The 19,005-nt window shown below is 41.4% G+C and overlaps 1 protein-coding gene across 4 annotated transcripts in view; it reads right to left on the bottom strand.

Annotated features, from left to right (window-relative positions):
• BRF1 (BRF1 RNA polymerase III transcription initiation factor subunit) overlaps positions 1-19,005 on the bottom strand; it is a 221,134-nt gene that overhangs the window by 107,365 nt on the left and 94,764 nt on the right. For all 4 annotated transcript variants that reach the window (XR_010613570.1, XM_065683412.1, XM_065683414.1 and 1 more), the window contains 4 exons: positions 13,084-13,210; positions 11,454-11,493; positions 11,272-11,364; positions 10,306-10,584 (listed from right to left, as the gene is read on the bottom strand). Coding sequence is in view for 3 of the 4 variants with exons in the window: in XM_065683412.1 (XP_065539484.1) it covers positions 10,306-10,584; positions 11,272-11,364; positions 11,454-11,493; positions 13,084-13,210 (539 nt within the window). In the remaining variant the exon portion in view is untranslated. The remainder of the gene's footprint in view (positions 1-10,305; positions 10,585-11,271; positions 11,365-11,453; positions 11,494-13,083; positions 13,211-19,005) is intronic.

Below are 19,005 nucleotides of genomic sequence, written 5' to 3'. Positions count from 1 at the left end.
GCATTTCTGGAGTTGAACTCAAGCATCAACCTCACTCCCTCTACAAAGACCCTGCATATAAAACAATTCTGGGCAACAGCATCTCTGAAATTGCCCACTCCAATTCACTGATGGATGATTAAACCTGTCCAGCACTGATACCTCAGTGCAAGTACAAATGCTGCTCTCCACATCCAAACAGATGTTCTTTGCTGCCACACAGACATGGTGCAAAGTGTTCCTCCAACCCCAGCTGAACTGGGGGAGCTGATTTCTGCCCCCAGAGACTCAGCCCCACGCCCCTTCCCTTCACAGCACGTATTGCTCCCCTCCTGCCTGCTGAGTACCAGCCAAGGCATCATTGCTTAGCATGCATCTGCCAAAATGACCCTTTTATTAAAAATGGCTGCATGAGCCTGCGACATTTTTGACATACCCAGGTGAGGGAGGCAACTACATGTGTACTAATGCCAGCAGACAGGAGGCGAATGAGACAGTAAAGCAAGATACTTAACCTCAACCAACAGCATCCACAGTATCACATCCCAACACACCTGCATATTCGCATTCACACAGTGCAGTATAAACCCGGGCTTTTACCTTTGTTCTTGAGGAAGAACAGGAGCTTCATGTTAGTTCTACAGCAGCCACAAAGCCATGAGACATGGTATCAGCATGGAAAGCAATACTCCTACAGAGTGCTACAAAAACTATGGCTTTGAAGTGCAAAAGACAGACTTCATGGAAAAGCAACTTCTCACTGAAGTATGTTTTATTAAATGAAAAACACTGCCAGCATACAACACCACCACCAGTGACACAATTTCATGTCGATATGGATGTTGCTGCATCTCAGTACATGACTTCAATGTAGATTTGCAGGAATTAACCTTCAGCAGGAAATTAGTAAGGACCATTATGCATAACTTCCAAAAATCAGTCATTTGCCTTATTCCTATATATGTGTTAACAAATTGATCACAGAGAACTGTTTTACTTCCTTCCCATTTGTGAGTACATGGTGGCCTCCCCACTGTAACTAAATCAAATGCGGGATTTAACTAACACATTTGCTAAAAAATGGTATGTTTTCACCCACTGTACAGCTGTTTACTTCTGGTTTCTGCATTCATACCTGTCTCAAGAGCCTTGTTTCTTGCGCCAGATTTCTTTGCATGTACTACTTTACAGCATTATTTGCTCTCTCTCATTTCATACTCATTCCCTTATTTCTACTGCACAGTTGTAAATGTCCAGGTCTTTTGTCACAGAAAACAACTTTTACAGTTTTAGGTGTACACATACATTTCTACGTGAAAGCTGAGCCTGACCTTAAACTGCTGACTTTAAAAAGAAAGTATTTTCTGCTTCCCTTCAGAAAAACTTGCCTGCAAAAAATCCCTAGGGTCAACTCATTGCAATTTCCCACTAATTTGCAGGTACCCCCCCACACAGCCTGCCTGCATCTCCTCCTCTGACTGCTTCAGACACTGACCCAACACAGTTCACGCAATCCTAGATAAAAAAATCGCGATTTTTGTTATTAATAACCAACCCAAATTTGTTCTTATCTGCCAGTTTCTACAGCTTTGCACCACTGTAATTAATGAACACTGAAAACTCTAAACAGTTTTTTCAGCCCTACTGAATGCACTCTAGTGAGTGCATATGAAAAAAAATTAAATTATAAAGCTGAAGACTACAGTAGCCTCATGTTGACAGGTCACTCTGATTCCAGGTCAAAGCAGACTATATTTGGCTGCTTTGATTGTAATTGCTTACAGGATAAAAAATAAACAGCAATTATCCCATTGTCACACAAGAAAAGAGACTTAATAAATGAATCAATCCTAAAGTAACATTGAAAACCAAATTATTTCAAAAGCAATCAGAAGTAGTAAAATTCAGTTTCCAAAATTGTTTTTAATTGCCAACAGTGTCAACATTATTCCTCTATTGAGTAATACATCCATTTTAGTTAGGAAAGCATTCAGCAAACCAAAAATGCCACACTACAATTATACAAGGCTAAACTCATGACTGTTTTCATCAACAGTCTGTAGTGCCTTATCTGTAATCCCTAATTACAAGGGCCATCTATCAAGGCACAGTGCAGCCCATGCATCTTGACTACTATGACAGTCCCACGGATTTCAGACTCACAAACAAAACAGATGAAGTGTGTAGGGGTGTGATGATGTTAATCCTTAAGAGGATACAGGAATTAATTTTTCCAACTAAATTCAAACTACTGAATAAAAACAAAACAACAAACTGCTACCCAAACATATTAAGACCTTACAGAATTGGCACTCCACTCAAAGGGTGGATTTTCAGTTTGCAGCATTGCCTGTACAGCTGAACCTATGCCATAAAAAGAATAAAGTACTAATGGAGGATTATTTTAGATTTTTCAGAAGATGCAAGACAAATGTGAAGTGGTCAGTATCCACTACAGCACTGCACATGGATTTGTTATCCATCATATTAAACCCAAAGTAGCTAAGCCTTGCAAAATCACTCTGTGCTGTATTTCCTCTTTCCAAGGGCATGTTTTGCGGCTCCTTGACCTAGGTTAATAAGTCTTTATTCTCAATAACAACTGAGACCATGAAGACTCCTTGAACTGAACCCAGTCCTCCACTCCTGACATTTCAGATATTGTGATGAACTGCTCAAATAACATCCTCCTGAGCAGTTAGCTTTCCATGCAAATTGCAAATTTAACATCCTCTCTATAGCCTCCACGTATTTCATTTTCCACAACTCTCTAATGAACAATTTCAGCTTTCAGTTGAGTTTTTTGGTGAAAGACTTTCTTCCTTTTTGGCAGAAGAGTAGGGCAGGAATGTCCGTTTCTTCTCCAAATTGTCCACCTAACCAAATAACAGTGAGGATTAATGGGCTCAAATTCTGGCAGATGCAGAAAAGGAAGTATCATATACTTCTCATGCTACAAGAGAGTTATTCAGGTTTTTTAACCAGGCTTCCTGTGTATCTCCCACACCGAGGACCAGCATCTTTTTAGATGCTAGAGAGCGTACACAGGAGAAAACCTTGAAAAGAAGCCCGAACAGAAAAAGAAAACCTTAGACTGGCACCTACAAATGCTGAGGCATCTAAGTCAACCATGAAATACAACCCCCCCTTAGTATTTGAGGAACAACTGTTTTCATGATTCTGCTATTTAGCTACAGGAAAAGGACCACTTCTCAAGCTCCATCTGGGCTTCTCCTCTTCTCCCTGCTTGCCCACACCATGCTCCTGGACATTTCCACCTCCTTAAGCCTAAGCCTAAGCCTAAGCCTAATTAGAGCAGGCAGCAGACCTGGATTTCCCCTCAATACAAGGGAAAATAATGCATAAAACCATGCAGAAGCTGACTGCTTCTCCTTGCTCCATCAAAAAGCAGTATCAGTGCCACAGCACACATTTAAATTATCAACACGCAGAATGACACACCAGCATGTGTTCAGCATGTTCAACCTCTTCTCCCAGCCATGTCTCTGAACCAGAGACCCAGCCCTGCTGCCAGCTCCTTCTCCAAAGAGCCAGCAGCCAGCTGAAGCATCAAGAGAGGAGAAAGAAGCTTTTTTGCCTTTTTTTCTCAAGCAAAGGAGGATGAGGCCTTAAGTGGTTGATTACATACAAACATATCCCACTCCAGACCAGAATTTTATGAAACTGAAAGTAAGAAAAGAGAAGGAGAAGGACAACAAGGAGAAGGAGGAGAACGACAAAGGAGGGGAATAAGGGCAGAAAGACTTCCTTCTCTGAAACAGGCAGGGTAGCAGGACAGCCACGCTGGTCAGCCAGGGGCTAAGGGCATTCATTCACAGGGGACACAGCCAAGAAAGATCTGCTCCATTTGGCTGAGGGACCCGAATCCCACTCCCCAGTACCTTCTCTTGACTACAGCACCCATTACTCTGGGGCAGTTCTTTTTGGCCAAGACTTCTGAGAGAAACAACACACATTTTCCTCTAAGGAGTATCTGTATTGATAAACCAATCCTTTGGAAAGTCCTGAAAAACAAATGTTCTAAAAATGTATTCATGTGATTCAGCTTATGCTTTCACTCAAGTTTATCTCCCTGATGGCTCTAATAAGCTGCAGGTTTCTCGCCAAAACTTTCTAGATTTGTTTGGAAATCTTTCAGCCAAACTGTATGATTAGTTTTCATCCCTTAATCTTCCTAGTTACTCATGGCACGAATATGGAACGAATTTATATCATTCCTATCCTTTAATGAAATGCAAAGATCCTGCATGGAAAAAAATGCGTACACAGATTTTGGAGTAGCACATGCACATGCAATACTCATGAGTGACATACATAGTCGAGGAAGAAAATCATGTCATCTGCAATTCATACCCAAGACTTCATGTATCAAAAAACTGCATTCAAAGCAGCTGGTGGTCTCCCATTACCATGCTGGCTGCAGCAAGCTCTTCACATCTCATTAACAGCATAATGAAGGCTCAATCAGGGATAGTCTATCAAGACTGCCAAACACAGAGGCTAGATTGGAAAGATTAGCTTGGACCAAGACTTATATTGCTTAGATCTCAAAATTGGGAAAGAGTTAGTCCTGCCACAGAAAATATTTCTGAATGAGCAAACAGCACACAAGAGAAAAAGGTCAAACCCTCACACTGATCAGAAGGCATCACACAAAGAAGGTGGCACCAAGCATGTCATACACACTGCTCATTCCTACAGGTGGGGCTTAAAACTACCAAAGCAACAGCAGCATTGAAGCCAGAGCCAAAAGAAGAGCAAGCAGGACAGGGACACGCATGCTTGCACTGATGAACAAGTGTACTTTGCATATGTAACACAATTAGCACTAAACGCAGCAGCTTTGTTTCTCATGCATGCAGTAATTATGATGTAATAGGACTTCATAATGTTCTAATTATGGATTGTATCTTTTTGTATACTTTTATACACACATATATATTTTTATATTTCCAAGCAGTTGGCACTGATGTACTAAGATAAAATCTGAGGAAGACAGATGCTAGAAGAAGCAGCCAGCACGCAGAGGGGGTCAATACCCATCTGCTGAAGGCAACAGCAGTAAGCCTGCCCTCTGCCATGCAGCAATCCAAGCTGGGATCCCGAATGGGGTGAACAACTCTTCCTGGCATTCTCCAACCATTTTCAGCCTGTGGACCCTTGAACATCCTTCTACAGCAGCTCAAACCCTGCTGGAAATGTTGCATTTCTGCAAACTTCTATGCCCCCAGTCTTGCCAGTACTGGTCACCTGCTGCTGCCAAGAAAAAGGGGGTATCATATACACATAAGTTTTTCCCCTCTGGGGGAGGGAGTTGAGATGAGTCATGGAGGGATCAGCGAAGCCTCAGAGCCAGGATGAAATATGAAATGGAAGCTGGCAGCTGTGGGGGATGAAATTCAGAGGAAGAATAAGACCCTGGAGGATGATCCCATCCCTGTCTCATGTAACTTCATCTTCAGCCACTTTTCACATTCTCATTCAGTAATAAGTTGAAAAGCACTGCTACAAGGGGACGACAACTATTCAATCCACAGAAATCAATCGCAGCATCTCTCAACCTCAGCCCGTGTCAGATTATACTTGCAGCAGTAATGGAGGCATAAATACAAGGAGCAAGAAATGAGCAAACTATTAATTGTGAACAAGCACAAAACCTTTCTTATGTATTCTTTATGAAATTAGCAGTGAATGCAGTAAGCTGGGTGCCTAACCAAGCACAAGATGGTACATGCACAGCGATTTCTCCCTGCAAAGAGCTGTTTACTTTCATGAGGACGTGCAGGAGCAAGTTACCAGCCACTTCACATATATTACTTGGAACTACCTCCCTAAATGACTGTACCTGAATTTTGATTCAAAACAAAAACTAAAAAAACATCCAAGCAAACTAAACCCCCAAATCAGGTCTCAAATACTACACAGATTACAAAGGGGAAGTTATGTAAGTCAGTAACTTTCACCCTATATTTTACCTTTACAGAGTCATAGAACCAGCTAGGTTGGAAAAGACCTTTAAGCTCATCAAGTTCAACCATTACCCCAGGACTGCCAAGACCACCACTAAACCATGTCACTGAGGGCCTCATCTACACGGTTTTTGAATGCTCCCAGGGATGGTGATTCCACCACTGTCCTGGGCAGCCTGTTCCAATGCCTGAGCACCCCTTTGGTGAAGAAATTGTTCACAATATCCAAGCTAAACCCATCTGGCACACCTTTAGGCCATTACCTCTTGTCCTATCGCTTGTTACTTGGGAGAAGAGACAGACCCCCACCTCACTGCAACCTCCTTTCAGGTAGTTGTAGAAAGCGATAAGGTTCCCCCCGAGCCTTCTCTTCTCCAGACTAAACACCCCCAGTTCCCTCAGCCGTTCCTCATCAGGCTTGGTTTTAGGCCCTTCACCAGCTCTGTTGCCATTTTCTGGACCCACTCCAGCACCTCACTGTCTCTTGCAGTGAGTGGCCCAGAACTGAACACAGTATTCGAGGTGCAGTCTCACAAGATTATCCCCGTTATTATCAGACCTTTTTCACTTTTAGCTCTGTTTAAAATTTACTTCTAAAGTTTAAGTTTATGACTTTTGCTTTATGTTTCAAGAAGAGATGAACTGGCAGTGTACAGCTTAGCAGCATGACATGGGAAGGAGAAGGATACGGTGAAAGCCAGCAACTATCAGAAGCACAGAAACACCAAGAAAAACGATAAATTAATCAAAGTGGCATAAAAGGAACATAAAAAAAACCTGCAAATGGAAGTTTTACACCAAACAATGTTATTTCTTGAGGACAAAGTCACGATAGTTGACTGTGGCAGACTCCTAAAGGAAAGAGTGGCCTGTTTCAAGGAACTGCAGAATCAGAAAGAGCACATAGATCATGGAGAGGATGCTGGGATACTGCATGGTCAGGAAAATGGACAGACTGATGTACCCGATCTCCATCTCTAAAACTGAGATCCCGCTATAAAGCACTTTTATCATTAAGAATAAGAAAGAAGCAGTTTTCAAGGACTGGAACAGATTGCAGCTTAAATATCTCTGCAAATTAAGACACTTTGTAGGAAAAACACCAGTCAAATGTAGTGTTTATTCTAAGCACTTTACTGCCTTAGACTCATTAATCTGGTACCTTACAGGCTCTCTTTGTAATGCAAATTTGCTAAAATACTATGTTTTACATAAAACATTCATATAGACAAGCTCACACTGCTCAAACACCAATTGTAAGTAGACCAAAAATACACTCAATTTTTCTTAATACTTGGGCTCTGAACCTCAGTCTTATCTGCATAAGCAGTTTGTGAGTAACATTCTGCTGCTGCTGCAGCCACTGCAGCACAAAGGTTCAAGATTTCCCAAAGCAGCTGATGTAAGCTATTATAAACTGAATTACCACACACAAAAGCCAAAAGAAAAGACTTTATATAAGGTACCTAGAGCAGAGGTTTTTCTGAGGAAGAGAGATCATTACAGACAGGAGAAGAGATACCTTGCATTTAAGGAGGCCAAACATTGCACATACTGCACCTGCTTGCTGAGGTCCTGTTTAATAGCCACCTGCTCAACACACAGTGTATCGTCATGAGGGTTTGCTGGGAATCCTCACCACGTAGCACCAGGCATGCTACTTGCAACCGCTGCACTGACTGGACATAATGCATCCACCCAACAATGCTTGGAGCCCAACAGGAGATACAAAATCTTCCTGCCCAAAGTCTACAGCCGAACCTGGCTCAGATGGTCCACACAGTGGAGGATGACTCAGGGCTGGAGGGGGCTGAGGGAAGGGAAAGGCTCCTGGTTTATGACTTGCACAGAAGAAGGACCAAAACATCCCCTTAAGCGTACAGCATTACGATGACTCTCTCCCATCTCCAGTGGACTTAGGTGTTGGAATAAGAAACACCGTAGCAAACCTATGGCCAGGTGAGATTCACAAGATAAACTGCATTAAACCAAACTCAAATACACAGGATAAATGCAGAAAATTTTATGATCTTTTCCTCCTCCCTCCACAGGTACCAACTACTTATGTTCCAAAATGATCTAAAATTGTGCCATCTCAAACTCTGAGCAACCTCCCTCATCCTGTATTTAGTTTTAAAAACTGCCATTTCTTTTTCAGACTTGAAGAAGACTTGGAAGAAACCTGGAAACTGTCTAATTTTTACAACTACAGAAGCTGGCCTGATAGAAGAAGATACTACCTCCAGGTACAAGCTTTTTCCAGATTTCCCAGCGCTATGAGGCAGAACGCAAGACACCGTTGTCTGAAGTGACAGAAAGATCTACACTGGTTTTCATCGTGGTTCAGAGCTAAGCTGCAAAGGTGACGGAGGCATCTTAACAAGAGGTTTTCTTTACTCTCTGTAATAACATGCCAGCTGCAAGCCAGGTGTACTCCCAGCCTGTCTGCTAGACCTGGTTCCCAACCATTCAAAACACATTGAGGCTCCATTACCGCTCCTGAACCCAGATGCCTTCTCAAAGGAAACCAGGTCCTCAGTAGGGACACACTGTGATGCACCCACACCACACAGGCAGCACAAGGCAAGGGCTTGGAGACTGGGAACTGCACCCCAGAGTGACTACCCCACAGTAGAGACATAACCAAAGTGAATCTGACTTAACATGAAGCTTCTATATAATTAAAATAAATTAGCAGAGTCACTGGCAAGGGAAAAAAAAAGAGGGAGGGGAAAAGTTTGGGGTGGGATCTACCATCAAAACAAAACCAAAACATTAACTCAGCATATCAGCTTCACAACATGTTAAGAAAATAAGTACTTGTTCAAACACCTGCACTGATTAAAAGAGAAGGAACATACTGAAACTGATTTGGTTTTGAAATTCAGTTCATTTGGCACACCCTCCACTTTTGAAAGAAAACAAACAGCAAATGGAGACAAGCCATAGCGTGAGCAGCCTTGCACTCTCCTGCCCCCCCTGCTTCAGCCCGACTCAGAGGAACATACCTGGCTATACCAGCTTAGTTTCATCTTTAAACATGGTCCTCAGCCTGTCCATTAAAATGGTCAATAGCTATGCCAGCTGAGAAACGTCCATCACTGGAAACTCATTTTTACAGGTCACTGGTTAGCCAGACAACAACAGCTTCTAGCCATTACTGACCTCACTTTGACATGAACTGCTGATTTCCAGGAGAAAAACGAGTCATGAGCTACCCATTTTCCTAATCATAATTAATCCAAAATCAAAACCACTCATCTGTTTCTGTAAGATTTCGTTCATACAAAATATAAACGTGCAATCATCCTGCAAAGTTTCTGGAATGTGAACACTAACTTCATAAGAATCTGAATGCATTCAGCTCATTTACTGAGGCAGGGAGTACCTTATTAGAAGTAGGTGCTGTATGAACAGAAATTCACATCAGAACAGTTTGGATAACGAAACATTCTGCGGCACTGACCCCCAAGTAAGCTGACAAAACAGATTCACACAGGTGTGCCTCATGATGGAAAAATTAACTGTGATAAAGAAAAGAATAAAATGCCTTTTAGATATGTTCCATTCTCAAGGTCATTAAGATGCAAAAGTAATTACAAAAAAATGCCATCGCCATACAGCTCAAGCACACAGGAGAAAAAGAAAAACCTGCCTGGCTGTTTGCAGTAGTGTCTGCTTTAATGGCTCTGGCAAAATCATCTTCCTCAGCTTATCAGTCCTGCTCCCCCTGTAACACTCAGAGCAATATGATACAGATAGATCTGGGGGTTTTAAGAAAAATGGAGCAAACCCAGGATAACACACACCAAAAAAGCATACAAACAGTTATCTCCTCTTACAAACATTTTAAATACTTGCCATTTGCAAAGTTTCTCCATCAGCGAGACAGACTGTATCATGTTTGACTCCAGTAAAATGTCTCCTGAGAAAGTCTCTCGATCTAAAATTCTTATACTTGGGTTTTAATTTCCATTCATATTTACAGGAATCTGCTTCCTTCAATTTCTTAATTGAGACTGCAAGGCTTGAAATATGCCCACCAGCTATTATATAACTGCAAATCTACTTGTATAAGAGATACACATTCTCAGGCTTCAGAAAATAATTAAGCATTCCAGATGTTCCTGCAGTTTCCTGAGGAGCAGATGCCAATGACCAACATCAACAATCAAGACCACTGGTCACACCCAGCCTCACAGCTCCTGTACCTCGATGTTACAGTGATTCACAGAATTGCTCCCACAGTAACCATCAAGATACAGGGAAATTACACAACAAACCCACAACTGGCTGTGTGTGCCCAGTTTCTACTCTGAGCTGATCTCCTACTCACCAGGTTCTCGGTCCTTAGTGTATATGCACTCTTTTATAGACTCTGTTATGCCAAGACTAGCTGCAGTGGGGAGTGGGCCAAGCAAGGATTCCAGTGCAGGTGGTCTTACAAGAATTTCATTTCCATTTGTGCATTTCTCATCTTCATTTTTTCTTACTCTATCATTCTCATGAAGTTCATTATAGAAGTCCTTGTTTAAGTGATTAGCAGCTGCTTCCAGTTCCTCATCTTCTGCCTCCTCCTCTGCAAGAGTACTAGAGGTATTATCTTCTATAGAATCTGTAAGGAAAAAACCCAAACAAACCAACAGATCTTACCATCTGTTACAGAAAATAAAGGGAGGTGCTCACATAAAGAATAAAAATGTTTAGAGAAAATCTATAGAAGAAATACACAATATTTTAATGTAATGTATGAATACATGGAGTTTTCAGATGCTGTTCAAATTCATTACCTTGACTATTATATTTGTGAATACAGTCATAATTTAAAATAGAAGTACTGTGTTATCAAATTATGGCAGGTAAAAGGGCTTTGGGAGAGAAGCCGGCCACTTACTGGTATAATTACAAATGAGCAATAGCCAGTTCAACCTGCACAAAGCCCATCTGTATCGCTTAGTCAACTGGGGGGTTCAGTGACAGAAGGGTCCCAATATTGGCCCACTGCACTCTCGGTGATGAAAAGGAACATTTTCAGATGCCAGTGCCAAGCTTATACTGCACGAAGAAAAAAACCACGACTGAAATCACTAACGAATTGCCATTGTAATGAACAATGCAGTTGCTTTTGAAGACCAATAAATGAACAAGCTGACTGGCAGAGAGAACCCCAACGCAATGGAGAACTTGTACCACGCAAGCATATATATGATCACATTTATCACAATAAAGTTCATACACTTGAGACTGCCAGCAGGATCCAAACCCATTACTATTTAGCAGTCCCAGGACTTTATGGACTTACCCTCTTTAGTGTAATTTGCAAATACGCCTTTTGCTTTTGGTCTACTGCTTTCTAATTCAATCTCTATTTCATCTTGATAGCTTGATATTTCACCTGTGGTGTTGAAATAAAAATAAAACTCAGCAATCGCTGATGTAATTTTGAACAAATGAGTGATATGTTACACTAAACACAACTTATACCTTCAAAATCCTCCAGCTTTTTTGATAGCGCCTTCTCAAGCTGAAATGAAAACAAACAAAATAAACATGAAATTACTATAAGCCCCCACAAGTTTGTACTGTTTGTAAACTCTATATAGAGACAGAGAATGGCAGGGTATTTTAAAAGCAATGAGCAGGTTTTGAACCTCAACTCAAATGACTTTGTGGTGTCAGAGAGGTAAGACAGACAAGTTTCAAAATACTGACGATTTCAAATGTTATCTCACCCATCTTTATACTTCAAAAGGAATCCTCACTCTGGCAAACTGAAATAAAAGGCCCCATTCTTCAGCAGCCAGATCTATGACTGTACCTATAGATGTAAGCAAGTGCAAGGACAGCACTGAAATTGCATTGCCCAGGCCGAACACAGCACACAGGCAATGGCACAGTGAAGACCTACAGCAACTAGCAGGCTCTTGAGAACATCATGAACACACCTACAGACTTTTAAACAATGGCATACATGAAACAGTAAAAACAAAAACCCGAAAAAAAAATAAATATAAGAATAGGCTACAACTGTAGTAAAATTTCCTCCGGTGCCAGCTTTAGTTCAAGCTTTGTAAAGAAATTAAGCCACATGAGAACTTATCTGTGGAATCAGGTGTTGTACCACAAAAAAAAACAGCAGCCTCATTAAAGTAATTGGGTTACTGTCTTTATATGTGTTTTTAAAAAAGAAGTTATATGTAATGGCACTTCTCCCACAGTTTCTGATCCAATTACAAAGCTTACTCTTTTGCAACCCCAATCCTTGCTACCCAGGGTGCATTCAGCATATAAAAGGGAAATGGACATTAGGATATTAGGTGGATATTATAGTGGATATTAGGACAGCTACTCAAGAGCTCCACACCACTAGCTCAGCTGAACTTGTCACATGAGAGCCTCCTGTTTTGTGAGGACGAAAAGATTTGGTGCTTTGGTAAAAGGTCAAGAAGGGAAACATACATACAGCAGGAAAGCAAGCACAAGGAGGTAACAGTGCTTAGTGCAACTGCATCAGCTTGCAAACGGGGGAGCATCTGGGCAGAGTGTGCTGAGCCCTCACCTACAGTAAGTACAGCAGTCATGGGCTAAGCACCAAACACTGGTAGCTGCACAACACAGAAGCTCAGCTGGTGCTCGTTTACTCGGCCACCCAGACATCCTGATCTGACTAACAAGAGCAGTGGCTCTATGCTTCCCGCAGCAGCTGGCTAAGACAGCAGGCATACTTTGATCCCTCATCAGGGGATATTTAAAGGTACATCTTAAGATACAAAACTGAAAGAGCGTGCCTCCCTGGAGGAGTGAGCAAAAATTATATAGGAGAAAAAGTTTCATATATATATGTATATATATGTGTATATATATATAAGTATTCATACATATATATTTTTTATATATATATATACTGGAAGCTGTCCCTTTGTCAGTAAAACAAAAAAATATCCTTTAGTTAATGGGTATCATATGCACTAACGCTCACCCTTCTCTTAAGAACCTCAAAATAAATGTAACTAAGCCTTATCAAAGGCTAGTCGGTTAGGAATTAGAATATACTGATTCAAAAAGGGATATACAGATGTAGAAGAGAGGAGAGAGCATCCGGTTCAGAATTCACCTGCTGTATCTTCAGTTTTTTTTGACCAGCTGTAAACGAAGGAGGATCACATTCTCCTTCCAAGTCAATCTTCATAAACTCATCTATGGTTAACTGACTTGTTGGTGTATCTTCAAACTCTGTCAACCTACCAAAGCATACAATGCATTACTATGACAACTTTATGAACACTTTTAAAAGCAATAAAATTTGTTAAACTGCAAAGTTACAGAATAAACATGTCATCCTGAGAAACTGGCTCAAATACAGGCTACATTAAAACTGAAGTGATACTAGTTGTTTCATCTGCTGCAACAAAAGTCTCTTTTCATATCACAAATTAGCTTTTGATTTATTAACAGTATGTTACACACTTTTTTTTTTTTTTTTACTAAGACTGATTAGAAATACTGCAGTCCCTATGGTCAATTAAGTACAGACTGACAAAACCAAGACAAGAAATGCAGCTCATTTCTCCTCTCTTGCTGCTTTTGTTATCAACAGCAACAACGAAACAGATTCCCAAACTAAAATATCTGCCATCATAGTTTAGGAGTATGCTCAAAAATATTGCTTGTATGTTAGCATGATTAATTTATGCTAAGCAAATGTTAAGGTAACATATCTTCAGCAGACTAGAAGAGGGACAAGAATTAACCTTCCCAGGAACACAGAAGCAGTAATAAAATAAAGGGATCATTCACACACAGCACAAATAGAATAGATGTATGTGTATTGTTTACAATAATACACTTTGCATTTGTTTAATGTTCACATGTTAAAAGTTCCTACCTATGGGAGAGAGAGGACTAGCTCCACGGGGAATTGCCATGAAAGCAGTTGAGTCTTTCAAAGGAACTGAATCTTAAATGAGACCACATTGTCATAACTTCATCCACTAATTCCAGCATTTTATACAGGTGGTTAACAATGAACACATCCATTTTACAGATGGAGAAAGTGAGACAAAAGGTTAAGCACAAAGCCAGATCAGGAAATACCTGGCAGAATGCTGTTCTGACAGAAAGTGCCCTTTTATCAACATTTTCCATGGGAAAACAGCAATGATCGGTCTGCAGCTGCTTCACTGGAATATTCCCATCTTCCAGAGGAAGCAAAGCTGACAGTAGCTTCCATCTGCAAAGCTAGGAAACTGAAAAGGGTGATTCAGTACTTCCATCACAGGACCTTTCAGCATTTCTCCCCCTGCGAAATGCAGTCACGGTTTTCTCCTCTACCTCTAATTGCAAATGAAGTTCCTTCCAAAGAAGAAACTTTCTCTAGGACAGAAATCTGCCTCCAAACAACTCCAGGGACAAACTCAAGGGCCCACGGCCATGCTCTCTCCTTGTATCCTCATCAGTACCTTTACTTCCTTTTTTGTAAACTGAGGAGCAAGGCAAGACATCCCCCTGCAAAGGGATGCAGGCATGCCGTAACTTCAGGACACTTTGCCTGGAAGCACCCCGCTCCGAGTGCACAGGCTACAGGCCCACGAAACACGCAAGGAAAGACGGGCACCTCTATGTAAAACCAACAACAAGCAACACGCTGAGCCCACTCACGGCTATGCCAACCAGAATTAGCACTGCTGAGAAGAAAGCCTCTGAAACCTAGTCTCACTTTCGGAGTTCAGGCATCTCCACAAAGCCCAAAATTAGCCATGCATTTGAGAGAGACTGACAGCCCAAATCCTTCCCTCAGAGTACCAGGGACCAGCTCCCTCATCCTCTTTCAGATCAGACTGGAAAGAAGAGGATGCTGTTCATGGCAGCAGCACCCAGCTTTTAACTAACAGACTAGAAATCCTTCCCAGTGTTAACGGGCTTCCAGCGTGCATTACGCACCTTCCAGAAGGCAGCCTCATCTATCAGGCTAGAAGGAAAACCTGGCTAGGGCACTGTTACTGTTATTTTAATTCGGGATTTACTTAATGCCAACCCCATGTATTATTTTAGGAGCATGCATCTTCTCAGTCACCATCATTAAACTACAGTCATCCATCTCTCCCTGGTATGAATCATGCACTCACAGGTCGTCCCACTTCAGCAAGACTTTTCCTCCCGACCAGCCTCTCCTCGTTACAGTATTATTCTCCTCCCTCTGTAAAAAGCCAATATGCACTTTGGCAAAGTCACCCAGTTTGTTTATCCCACGCTTACTGAGTCTGAGATGAGCAGCCAGACTCTGAACTCAGCCAAAACGGCACAACCCCGGGCATGCGGAACTAGCAGCAAAACCAGTTGCTCATGAAGCAAGGCTGGGGACAAGGTGACCATGCTTGGGGTTCAGCACCTAACCCCATGCACGTCTCCTCAAAGACACTTGAGGCTTGGTCTGCCCCTATCCTTGTCCACTGTGTTGTGTGGCTCATGTCACGTACCCTGCACCCGTCAGACATTCATTATCCCACGTGAGCCAACGTGCAGGCAGTTGGCATGACCTGTAACTCAAGCACCAGCTTCAGCCCTGAGCTAAATCAGCAGCACAGGTCTCTCCCAAGGCCTTCAGTGCATTCGCACCAGGACAGGCATAGCTATGTCATGTTTGCTGATGGTGCTTCCAGGGAGCTCAAACCAACAACACAGCACAGTTCAACCATCCGACCCAGCCACAGGCATTCAGTCCTGTGTCCATGCCCATGCCCTCTTCTTCCTCAGTCCTCAGCCAAGCCAAACGGGGTGAGGGCTGCATGCCCATGGTGAGGGCTGCCAGCGTTACGCGGTACGCACAGGCCAGTGGCAAGCTCACATTTAGAGCAGCATATTATTTATTCACTTCTCACTGGTCTTACCCACAAAGCTCAAACCATCCTCCAGAAATGAAGAACCATCCCTGAGTCAGGATCACAGCTCTGTGGGAGAGCGAGCTGTTCACTCCTTTTTCTCCTTTAACTTGATATAAATAAATACCTGTGTTTGCAAACCACTTGCCTGCCTCAACATTTTACATTGGCTGATATCCTGTCTACATATTTTAAAACATTTCTTTAACTTTATCCAGTGTTTGGACACATGCCACCAAGGCAACAAACTGATGCACGCAGCAGTCTACGCCACACAAAACAAGGTAGTATTAGTTCAGCAGCTAAGAAAAACTGATGCGATCTCAATTATAAACACAATAATTTCAGGGGTGAGGTAGTGCCCGCATGAAAAAAATAGCTACGGGCTATTTTTCAACCCCCCCCCCCCCCCCCCATATACTCGCTTTGCACTTTTGTTGATCTAAAAAAATCTAGCAAGAGTTGCCATTTCAAGTTTTGCACAGAAGGAGGAAAATAAACAGATACCCAAATTAAGATATTACATCCTTGGCACAGATTCAAAAGGGCTCTAAAAGTTGAAATTTGGCAGACAAGTATTTTCTATTTATAGTTGAAGCAGAACTACTGCTATAGCTCAGGCTAAAATTCAACTTCCAGTATAAACCCTCCTCTTACAGTTTCTCACAGCAAACTCTTTCAAGCAAATTCCTCTGGGAGAAAAGTTTTTCCAGAGCTTGATGTCATCTGCCCCTAACCCCAACCCTTTATTTTTTTTATACAGAAAAATTTCCACGGCTTTTATTTCATCCGTTTATGGACAAAACCACACCTCACCGTCTGATAAAGCACTTTTGTGCACAACACAGTAAAGCGATTCTGTTCACACTTAATTTAGCTCCCAATAAGGGAAAATGGGTCAGTCATTCTGAAGTTCCGAGCAATGTTTTTTTACTTGGTTTTGTTTCAGGGATACTATCCAGTGAAGACTTATGAATCCAGTCTACAGCCAAGGGAATAAAAAAGACTCCTGTGTGCAGCTAGCTGCTTGGGTTTAATGTTTAATTGAAATTCTGCAGCACTGGGGCATGACAAAGCACGTAGAAGAACAAGGTCTTCTGAAGCCCAACTCACAAACGCTTCTGGAGTCCAAGTTCAAAGTCCAAGAGGGACTTCTAAGGAGAAGGAGAGACCATTTAGGAAAAGCCACGGCATCCTCGTATGTATACACAATCAGCATCTAGCTCTAGAAAGCAGGCAGCATAAAGCAGAGGTATCTTGTGCTGGACCTCTGTAGAGAAGGGCAAACAAATTATAACTTCAGGGACAACTGTTTGTTTAAAGAGTGAATGTGAAATTTAGACTGAGCAGTCAGCCTTTAAGTTACCTGCTGTGAGAGGTGAGAGGTCTTTTTAAAAGTATTAAAACCATTAACGGATTAAAAAAAGTACTAAGCTGAAAATTGGCACATTGATAGCAGGAATACATCAAAAAACTTAACTGCAAGATAAGCCGGTGGTGGTAATTAAGTTCCCCTGATTTTTCCCACATTAAGAATATAATCTAAACCCTAAGTAATAAGTTACATGTTATCTACATGATCTTAACTGCGTATCAATTACAAATACTCTAGCAATAGATCAGCTCATTTGACAACTCCAACACTTAGAAACTCTGGAAAAGTGCAGGATTTATGGGATTTATATCTTAATGAAGTACCAAAATACTGCAGTACATTCCCACTGTGTCCAGTGCTGCCTATCACTCTAAACATGTGCACTCACTCACAGGAGTGAAGCTCAGAATTTGCACTGATGTGGCAGACCATTACTGTTTCTTAAACTACAGATTTACCAGTCTGTTGCATCACCCTCCTCTCCCACCTTTTTCCAAGCCATACAGTGTTTACTCATTGAACTATTTATGGAAGCCTGTAAGCACATACCCTGAAAGTGATACTTAGAACATGCATCAGAAACAGTTATTAAATGCTTCCTGCATGACATAAAAAATGTTTTCCAGTATTCAACAGTATGTAAATAAACAGAAGTGTAATCTCCTTATATGTAATAATTGTACATATATAATTTTACGTGTACTTCCAGCAATATAAGGGGCATTTTTAAAGCCTGTATGAAGGAGTATCTCACTATTAAAGCTAAGGAAAAAATCAGAGATGATCCAGTTAGTGTGGTTTTACAACTTACAACTTCTCACCTGGGCTGTGCTAGATTAGTCTGCCTGTGTTCCTGGCCCAATGCGACTGTAAAGAGAAGTATTTTCACTTAAACAACTTCCATGGTGTACTACATTAATGTATTTCACCTCCTTTTGCAATGGACTAAAAGCATACACAGTCATCTGCTGTAAATTAACTTGGTGACTAATAATCTGTGGTGCTCATTTGCTGGCAAATCTCAGACACTCTTCTAAGTACTAAAAAATGGGCACATTGAAAGATTTATTGTACTAAGCAAAAGCACCCTTTAGAATTAGTTGCTTTTACTTGCTCACACCAAAACAGAGATTTCAAATTGTCACAAATTAGCATAAATTTTAAGCTCTTATTCTGTAAGCGATTACAAGTGGTTAACTCAGGTTATCACTTGTGCTCATGTTCAGCCTACCAACGATCCCACCAACAGATCCCCCTGCCATCCCAGAAGTTCACCAGTCTAAAGCCCCTGGAATTTTTTGTTCTTGGCTTTTTTTGGTGGTTCCCCCCTGCCCCGATTCAAGGGCTCACACCATGCTAATGCAACAAAATGCTTTAGCATTCCTTAAAATTTTGTTTCATTAGCATGGTTCCTCCACTGTGGTCTGTCAAAACCACTTTATGATCTCCCAGAAAACAGAAAATAGCGTGCTGCTTACTTTCTTAACAGCCGCTCAGATGAAGGAAGTCAAACACAGAGAAAGCTGTTCACAAAATCTAAGCCCAAGTTAGTGCTGATTATTGTTTCAAAAGTAAGACACTAAATAATTCTAAAATGACATTTTAAGTATGAAGTATGAAAATGTTTTAGGTATCTCATTAATGTCTTAGCTTTCTAACTGTATAGAAGCCAGATTTATAAAAACGAACGTTGCCTGTGAAACTGGATTCCTCAAAAATAAAACCTTTTTCATCAAACCAGACAATCCAACTTACAAAGGTATGCAATGCCAACCTGCCTGGA

This window comes from Lathamus discolor, chromosome 6 (assembly GCF_037157495.1).
Source record: "Lathamus discolor isolate bLatDis1 chromosome 6, bLatDis1.hap1, whole genome shotgun sequence".
NCBI lineage: Eukaryota > Metazoa > Chordata > Aves > Psittaciformes > Psittacidae > Lathamus > Lathamus discolor.
Note: the sequence above shows the minus strand (reverse complement) of the source record. Positions and strands in the feature narration are given on the sequence as shown.